The 9737-nt window shown below is 36.0% G+C and overlaps 1 protein-coding gene across 1 annotated transcript in view; it reads left to right on the top strand.

Moving 5' to 3' along the window:
- Positions 1 to 3780: 3780 nt before the first annotated feature.
- The window catches only part of itih3b.1 (inter-alpha-trypsin inhibitor heavy chain 3b, tandem duplicate 1), an 11657-nt gene continuing 5700 nt past the window's right edge, over positions 3781 to 9737 (top strand). The window contains exons 1-16 of the mRNA XM_016566850.1: positions 3781 to 3906; positions 4431 to 4594; positions 4797 to 4901; positions 5175 to 5337; positions 5430 to 5540; positions 5650 to 5778; positions 5951 to 6067; positions 6209 to 6377; positions 6637 to 6747; positions 7477 to 7658; positions 7816 to 7995; positions 8337 to 8464; positions 8567 to 8757; positions 8904 to 8945; positions 9401 to 9439; positions 9532 to 9591. Of these exons, the coding sequence (XP_016422336.1) occupies positions 3832 to 3906; positions 4431 to 4594; positions 4797 to 4901; positions 5175 to 5337; positions 5430 to 5540; positions 5650 to 5778; positions 5951 to 6067; positions 6209 to 6377; positions 6637 to 6747; positions 7477 to 7658; positions 7816 to 7995; positions 8337 to 8464; positions 8567 to 8757; positions 8904 to 8945; positions 9401 to 9439; positions 9532 to 9591 (1966 nt within the window). The 5' untranslated portion in view covers positions 3781 to 3831. The remainder of the gene's footprint in view (positions 3907 to 4430; positions 4595 to 4796; positions 4902 to 5174; positions 5338 to 5429; positions 5541 to 5649; positions 5779 to 5950; positions 6068 to 6208; positions 6378 to 6636; positions 6748 to 7476; positions 7659 to 7815; positions 7996 to 8336; positions 8465 to 8566; positions 8758 to 8903; positions 8946 to 9400; positions 9440 to 9531; positions 9592 to 9737) is intronic.

Below are 9737 nucleotides of genomic sequence, written 5' to 3'. Positions count from 1 at the left end.
AAAAAAAAACTTGCTATGTGTACTGCGTTAAGCTAACTGAGACTTGTTGTAGCACTTGCATATCATTGCTCTTTTGTTGATTTTGATTGCTTCCATTGTCCTCATTTGTTAGTCTAAATGACTAAATGTAAATAGTATTTGTAGATTTCCATGGTTACCACTACAGTAAACATATTTTAAGCGTGTAAACAAAAATATAACCGAATAAGTTGCAATTAAGGCATATTGAATGTTAAAATGTGTTTCAAATATAAAGTTAATGGATATCATTTACCCATTTTACTCTTAGTAATTTAATAATCTAATACATTTAATAATTTAAAAGTTCAGTTTAGAAGTATTGTATCGGTATCGTATCGAAAACAAAATAAGTGGTATCGCCCATCCCTAAACTCCTGTTTACTCTGATACTGAAGCCTGATTTGTTCACGTTTGTGTAACCGCATGAACCAGGGGCAAGTTCAAGCTCAAACCGGTGTGCACCGTTTTGCTACGGTTTCCGGTTTGAACGACATGTTTCCTGGAAGCGGTGTGCAACGCTGTGCAACGGGGTTTGAGATGCGTTTTCTCTTGTTTGGTGGGTGTGTCAAACATGTCAGCCCAATCAGCAGCAACATGTATGTAAACCACGCGGTATTAAAGAGACAGCTGGCACAATGTAATTAACATCCAAATAAATTCACAAGAGCAAGAATATTGTTTGCACATGTTTATTTACATTAAAGGCAAAATAACTGAAATAATAAGGGCACAAGTATAGATCTGGAACTTCTTTAAGTCTGTCTAAATATCATTTAGTAATTGCAATGTCTTCTGGTCCATATCCTTTCCTTAGGAAGGTGTGCTAGACACTGATTAATGTAACATAAAAATACTATACATATTTATATATTTTGCTATTGTATTATGGAGTGACACTTTCATAAACTTTTCTATACCCCTCTGATTATATAATGGTAAATATTACAATATCATAGCACAACAACAGCGATCAGCAATAATGATAAGCCTAATACTCACAATAAAAATAATAAGGTCATACAGATCATAACACAGTCTCGGAGGTAAGAAGTGGATGATCCTTCACCTGAAATGTTTGTCTTTTTATCCTGAAATGCGAGGCAAATGTTGGATCACAATAATTAGGAACCACAGTTTCCACAAATCCCTTCATTTGATTAGGATGTTCTCTTTTATTCTGGACGGCAAGGGCAGTGACTGTAACATCGAGCGTATTTTGCAGTACGCTCGAAGTATAAAGTACTCAATCAATTTATACTTAAGTACAGTAAAATTGCTCAAATTTGTTATAAATAGTCAATTTATAATAAACCCAGAAGCAAGACTAGGGAGTTGAAATGGCAACTGAGCTAATGAGTGATACTCTGCTGCCATCTACTTGTTATAATGCTAATTTCACGTCATTTTCATCTTAAAGGAGTAGTTCATTTGCAGAATGACAATTCTGTCATCATTTACTCACCCTTTACTTGTTCCAAACCTGTATGAGTTTCTAACTTCTGTTGAACACGAAAGAAGATATTTTGAAAAATGTTAGTATCCGAACAGTTGATGGGCACCATTGACTTCCATAGTATTTTTTCCCCAAACTATTTTACATAGTCAAAAGGGTGTTTTGACTGCAGTTTCAGTAACTTCTTAAACTCTAGACTTGTGTTTGCTTTTAATGTATTGAAACTATTTCTCACTTACAGTTTCAAGTATCTTCTAATCAATACTAATGGGACTCTTGTTAATTCGTCGAACTGGTCTGTCAACATTACTCTTCCCAAATGTAAGAATTCATATCAAATCATTAGAATTATTGCTAAGTAATATTGGAGTCATCCTAATAGCTGTTGGAGTTAATAGATATCTTAATAATCTATTCGTACAGTACTAAACCTTCACACCATTAATGATGGTCTGAGTGCGAGATCTGGTGCCATGGTTGTTATTACTACCATCCTATGTGTGGCTGCGGCTCTGCTTTTACTTCTTTTCCTCATCATGTTATGCATAGTGCTAAATACTGATTAATGTAACATAAAAATACTATACATATTTATATATTTTGCTGTTGTATTATGGAGTGACACTTTCATAAACTTTTCTATATTTCTCTGATTATATAATGGTAAATATTACAATATCATAGCACAACAAGAGTGATCAGCAATAATGATAAGCCTAATACTCACAATAAAAATAATAAGGTCATATAGATCATAACACAGTCTTGGAGGTAAGAAGTGGATTATCCTTAACTTGTCTTTTCTGTCTTTTCATCCTGAAATGCGAGGCAAATGTTGGATCACAATAATTAGGAACCACAGTTCCCTTCACTCGGGCAAGGGCAGTGACTGTACCATCGAGCGTATTTTGCAGTATTAAACACGTATTTATACCGATTTCATCAGGCTCCGAAAATTCTTCAAAAAGAACACAAAGAATGGCCTTCTCAGCTGCCATAGTTGCAACTCTTGCGTCATCAGAACAGGGTGTTCAACGCACCACCGTTTCCGTTTAAAAAACGTTTTGCACCGTTTTTGTCGGGGCTGAACGCAGCCCAGATCTATCTATCTTCTGCTGCTGTACGTATCGGCGCTTCTTCTCACGTGGCGAGCAGCAGCAGGGTTGCCAGGTTTTCACAAGAAACCCCGCCCAATCACTACTCAAAACTAGTCCAATCGTGTTTCGAGCAAGCGGCAACCTTCCGGTCTCTCTCGTGAAACCAACACGGAAGTGACTAAAACTGCAATTCATCGACTGGCCGCTAGAGGCTGGCTCCAAAAGGGAGTCAGTCCCATAGACTCCCCATGTTAAAATGGCCAACTTTAGAGCAGAAACCAGCAACCAGCTCCCGCCTCTTTGCCCATTTTAGATTATCCGGGAGTGACGAGCTGCCAAGATGGCGACGGCTGGCTCTGCCCACTTTGAGCTTCAAAAACGCTCTTCAGAAACCTACGGGTGACGTCACGGACACTACATCCATGTTTTTATACAGTCTATGGTTTCGAGGGGGTCCCCAGTTAAAAATCATTCCGGGGGTAAAATACACATTTTTTGGTGGGGTTCCCCTGCTAAAATTTGCATTCCAGGGGATAAATATCATGTTATTGGAGTCGCTTTAACCCACGGACATGAAAAACAACCCATGGCAACAGTGTTAAAGTAGCCCAATTCCACGGGAAAACCGCAATAACATGATATTTATCCCCTGGAATGCGAATTTTAGCAGGGGAACCCTGCCAAAAAACGTGTATTTTACCATGCTACACTAGTAGCACTAGTGTTTTGCTACACGAACAATAGTTTAACCATGGTTTTTGTAATAAAACCTAGGTTACGTTAGTAACCGGAGCGTTTCTCTCTTTCTTCGTGGGACCATTTATAGCTCCAGTCCGGTGTTGCACAAATAATACATAATAAAAGACCCAATTTATTATAATCATGCAGTTTGTGCAGTTGCACCATTTTTTATTATTTTTTAATAAACGCTTACCTACAAATCGACATCACTTCTTGAACACGTCCACAGAAGCAGCTGGCATCTTTCCCTATCTTACACATTTATTTATTTATTTGAATCTGTTTCTATCTAGTATTATTATTATTTTAAAGTTGGCTACTTATTAAATAAGATTAAAATTTGATTTGTTTTGCTATTTGTTATATTTCTTTTGTATTCCCTTGTTTTACATGTTTGTATGGTCTGAGTTCTACCATATAAGGACATTTTTTAAAGTGGGCAGTGTCTGAGCCCTGCCTTTGATAGCCTAGCTACTGGCTTCATTAGTTGTCTTTTTTCCCATTTCTTCACAGATCACCATGGACAAAGTTGCACTGACACTAACTCTCTTTGGCCTTCTCTTCACCTGTGTCAACTTGGCTGCTAAAAACAAGGTAAAATCAACATTCAGAAACAAAAAGTACAAATGTACTTTATTTCTCAATTTTCTTAAATCTTCAAGTTGTTATTCGGCCTTCTCTTCACCTGTGTCAACTTGGCTGCTAAAAACAAGGTAACATCAACATTCAGAAACAAAAAGTACAAATGTACTTTATTTCTCAATTTTCTTAAATCTTCAAGTTGTTATTCATCACTAGTGTTTATTAAATAGTCAGTTAAGATAGAAAATGGAACAAAACAAAATTAATACTGTCATCATTGTTTAAAAATAACTTCCATCATTTAATTTTATTTTTAATATCTCTGTTAAAATAAAAATATCTGTTTATTAGTAATGGCAAAGGTAGGCTCAAAATACCATGTAAATAACTGATAATGTTTGAGGAGAAAGTCCATATTACTATTTGTTTTCAAAGGACGCTTGACATTATGTGTGTATTGGACCTGAACAAGCTCTGTCCTAAGAGCCTGTCGTAAGAGCACATATTGACAGTGATACTTGTTCACTTTAATACAGAAACAAGATATAGATATTTACAGCTTCCACATTAACTCTACGGTCACCAGCCGCTACGCTACTACAGTCATCACAAGCCGTGTGGCAAACCTGTTGAATCAGTCTCAAGAGGTCCATTTTGAGGTCAAGATTCCCAAGGATGCCTTCATCAGCCAGTTTAGAATGCAAGTAAATACACAAACACTATCCAAGGAATTTAAATGTTCAAGTGATTGTAAAACTAACAGCCAGTCTTATCTAATTTAAATTTAACTATTAACAATAAAAAGAAAAAACTTTTTAGTACATTAATTTTAACTGCCCCCCATTCTGTCTAATAACCTCAGTTCCTGATTTTATTTAGCTAATAATAACAATCCTTTTCAGGACCATAGAGGGAAAGACATATGATGGGGTTGTGAAGGAAAAAGAAGAAGCTCAGCAGCAATACAATCAAGCAGTATCTCGAGGACAAAGTGCTGGACTGGTCAGGTACTTTGTATTATAAAAAGATTATTCCCATAGCTCAAATAGTAGAGCATGGCGCTAGCAACACCAAGGTCATGGGTTTGCATGAACTAATTAAAATAAATTTACTTTAAATACAGTGTAAGTCATTTTGGATAAAAGCGTCTGGCAAATGCGACTGGTTTTGTATATAATTGTTAATGTTAAGATATTTGTTTCTTTAGTATTAAATAAGAGTTCAATAAAATATATTTATTTCAGTATTATTAAATATAATGGTCTCTATTTCTATTTTAGTGCTGTTGGAAGGACTTTAGAGGACTTTAAAACTTCAGTGACGGTGGCTGCTTTTAGTAAAGTGACCTTTGAGTTGACCTACGAGGAACTGCTAAAGCGCCGCCTCGGCAAATATGAGCTACTCATCAATGCCCAACCGATGCAGCCGGTGGCTGACTTCAAGGTATGAAAAGAAACAAAATCAAGATTTATAGATGTTCATCATAATGGAAAAAGACAAAGAAATGTAAAATTTCTGACTTTTATTTTGGTTAGATTGACGTACACATCCATGAGAATATAGGAATTTCATTCTTGGAGGTCAAAGGTGGTCTGAGCACTAAGGATTTGACCAATGCCATCACAACCATCAGAGCAGATAAAGATGTAAGAAAATAAAAATGGAAATTGATGACAAAAAACAAGCAACTTCTTGCTTGAATATGTTAATATGATGGAATATATTTTGACAACTTCTTCTGTTTTGCAAATTTAGGCATGGGTGAAGTTCTACCCCACTCGTGACCAGCAAACAAAGTGTGATGACTGTAGTAAAAATGGTCTGAATGGCAACCTGATCATTATGTATGATGTTGAGAGACAAAAACAAAGTGGAGATCTGAGGGTATGTAGTGCACTTAGGTATTTAAATTTAAACCGGCAGGAAGACAAATGTAATGACAACCAGAACGTGTTCACTGACAGCAGTTTAAAGCAACAAAGCGACATGAATCATTCATTTTCAGTTAGAGTGTAGGAACTCAGTCCTACATCTCAAATATTCTTATTTTTTTCAGGTATCAAATGGCTACTTCGTCCACTACTTTGCACCTACAGATATTCAGCGCATTCCCAAAAATGTGGTGTTTATCATTGATCGAAGTGGCTCTATGTCAGGCAAAAAAATAGAGCAGGTGAATTTATTTTTCATTTGTTTCTTCTTTGGGTTTTACTGGGTGAATTGTTGAATCTTAAGAATAATACAGAAGAAATTATAATTCATCATATATTTATGGTTTTCCTTAGTTTTAGCTAATGAAAGCATTGTATTTTAGACTCGTTTGGCAATGCTGAGGATTTTGAGTGACCTTGCTGTGGATGACCACTTTGGATTGATCACGTTCAGTGGTCACATTCAAACCTGGAAACCTGAACTCCTAAAAGCAACTGAAGGACACGTGGAAGAAGCGAAGATGTTTGTGAAGAGGATTACGAGTGGAGGATGTAAAGTATCCACCATCTGCTAACTGACCAAAAGCATTCTAGATGAATAAATGTATGAATGAGAAAAAAATACCCTCAGGAGAAAATGATGGCCTAACTGACACCATACAGAAAACATATGATCTCCATGTTTTCAGTAGTTGAATAGCCTGATCGTGGACTGTGAAACAATTGAAAACAATCAAATTCATCCTCGACTTCCACCCTTATTTCACTAAATTACATTTATTTGTAACATTTATTTTTTCTTTCCTTTCAGCCACAGACATAAATACTGCAGTGCTAAAAGCTGTGGACATGATAAACAAATACCCACAAGAGGGATCCGCATCTATCCTGATCCTGTTGACTGATGGAGACCCCACTACAGGCACAAAATAACCGATTCACTCCTGCATGCACTCTTGTATATGTACATAAATATTGCACAGTCATGGCCAAAATTATTGGCAGTGACATACATTTTCGCAAAGTGTGCTGCTTCAGATGTTCAGATGTGCATTTTCCAGCATGATACTGTAGATTACCATTACACAAGGCAAGAGTGATAATGAAGTGTTTCAGAGATCATTACATTGAAATTTTGGATCCGTGGCTAGGCAACTCCCCATATCTTAATTCCATAGAGAACCTGTGGTCAGTCCTCAAAAGGTGAGTGGACAAGCAGAAGCCCAAAAATTATAATCAACTCTGAAAATTAGTTAGTCAAGAACGGATCACCATTGGTCAAGACTTGGCCCAGAAACTGATATCCAGCATGCCAGAGCGAATTGCAGAGGTTATGAAGAACACTGTATATTGGCCCTTTGCATATATTGAATGTTTTTGCCAATAAAAGCCTTTAAAAATTATGAAATGCTTATCACTGTTTTCCAGTATACCATAAAAACACGTGAAAAAATTATCTACATATACTGAAGCAAATACTTTGCGAAACACTAAATTTGTCACTGCCAATACTTTTGGTCATGACTGTATATGTAATGACCCACTACACTAAAATATTATGGAGTATACATTTTAGCTGTAAAACGTCCCATTTTTCTCCATTGCCATGCATAAAATACCTCTTGATTGTTTCTTTTTTTCCGCAAAAAAGGCGAGACTAACCCATTGAAGATTCAGGAAAATGTGAAAAAGGCGATTGGTGAAAAATTCCCTTTGTACAGTTTGGGATTTGGGTTTGATGTCAGCTTTGAGTTCCTGAAGAAGTTGTCGTTGGAAAATAACGGTGTTGGTCGCATTATCTATGAGGATTCTGATGCTGATCTACAGCTGCAGGTCAAATATAAACAAAGAAATCTTTCGGGGATAGTGACCCGGGTTTGAGTCAGGCTTGGGTCATTTTCCAGTGTGCCATGTGCTGTTCCCAGAACTAAACATATACATATGTTAAATTATTATTTTATACGTCCTTGTATTTGCACAATTTTATTAGGACTTCTACGAGGAAGTGGCCATCCCGCTCTTGACTGATGTCCACCTTAACTACCAAGGGGTGGCCAATTTAACCCAATCCACTTTCAACCAGTACTACAATGGTTCTGAGATTGTGGTAGCTGGTCAGATCACTGATAACAGTTTGGAAAGTTTCACCACTGAGGTCATTGCAATATCGGTAAGATCACCACTACCCCTTATAGACTAACATTTAAAGGGAATAGTTCATCCAAAAATTCTGTAGTTATTTACACATCCTTATGTCATTCCAGCTCGTAAGCTCTTATAAGATAGCTTTTGTTTAGGTTGTTATTCATGATGTGAATATTCTTCGAAATTCTCTTTTTGTGTTCAGTGGGGAAAAAAAACATCATACAGGTTTGGAATGACTTAATGGTCAGTAAATAATGACAGGAATTGTCATTTTTTTGGGGTGCATTATACTTTTTTAAATCTCTAGAGTTGCTTGACCCACTAGGCCAGCCAGGTTTGAGCTTCTGACCATTATTTTCTTTCCAGAAAAGCACTAAGGTGGTATATCATAGCAGTGTACTTACAGGGGACCTCAGTAGTGACAGACCTGAACACGAGAACTTCATTAAAAGATTATGGGCCTTTCTTACAGTGAAGCAGCTATTGGAGAAAATGTAAATATTCATACTTTTAAGTTAACTGATTCAACTCTATGTATGTCATACGTAGTAGTATTACAGAATTTTCATGTAGATTTTTTTTCTTCTGTACCTCAGGGTGCTTCTAAAAGACCTGGAAAAAGAAAACGCAAAGAAAGAAGCCCTTGATCTTTCTCTGGAGTACAAATTTGTCACACCGCTTACATCGATGGTGGTCACCAAGCCCCAGGATGAGGAAATACAGGTTGCCCACAAACCCAAAGAGGGAGAAAAACCAAATAGGCATTCATCAGGAAGTACTAAAATATGTAAGATGAAATAAAGAAAAAGAGCTGTTGGATATATATATATACATATATATATATATATATATATATATATATATTTTTTTTTTTAATCAGAATAATCTTTACGCCATTATATTTTGCTAATGAGCATTATTTCTCCTGTCTAGCAAGAAGACAAAAGGCCTTGTTCAAACGCGTAATGTCTCCAGGTCCACAGCTTTTCACTTTAAAAAACAACAACAACAAAAAGAACAAACAAACTTATTTTGTTAAAATTGTACATTTATGTAAGATGTATTTGCCACACAAATCACTTGCTATGTAACTTTAAAAGTTTAGGGTCAGCAAGATTTTTTTTTTTTATAAATAGTCAGCGAGGACACATGAAATTGAGCAAATTGAGTAAATTACATTTAAAAATATATCACAACAGAAAATTGTTATTTTAAACTATAGTAATATTTCATATTTCACAGTATTACTGTTTTTACTGTATTTCCAATCGAATAAATGCAGCCTTGGTGAGCAGAAAGACTTCTTTTGAAAATATATAAAAATGGAAATTTATGGAAAGCAACACAAAATATGCTTTTATAATTAGCCAAGCTATGCTTTCATTTGTTGGAAAGTAATTTGTGTCTAATGTAACTTTTCCACACTGCAGGTCATGCGCTTCTTTCTACCAGTGGTGTAGGGCCATACGGTACTGTACATCGCTTCCTTTTCTGTTACTTCAATTCATGTAAATCCCTACTCAGTCAGACTTATTTCTAATTCTTTTTACTTTTATCATAGACTCCCAGATCCTAGTGAGACAAAGACCCTCTCTACGGCATCTTAACATGAACGGTGTAGGTGTGTGTATTCTAATATGTTAATGAGAATTAAATAAATGATTATAGCTGCTTTACTGTTTTGTTTTTTAAGAGTTCAGTTTTTAATAACTTCAGTGATGATGGTACAACTTCACATCGCTCCGTGTGTGTGTGTGTGTGTGTGTT

This window comes from Sinocyclocheilus rhinocerous, unplaced genomic scaffold (assembly GCF_001515625.1).
Source record: "Sinocyclocheilus rhinocerous isolate Xijiao unplaced genomic scaffold, SAMN03320098_v1.1 scaffold362, whole genome shotgun sequence".
NCBI classification, from domain to species: Eukaryota; Metazoa; Chordata; class Actinopteri; order Cypriniformes; family Cyprinidae; genus Sinocyclocheilus; species Sinocyclocheilus rhinocerous.
Note: the sequence above shows the minus strand (reverse complement) of the source record. Positions and strands in the feature narration are given on the sequence as shown.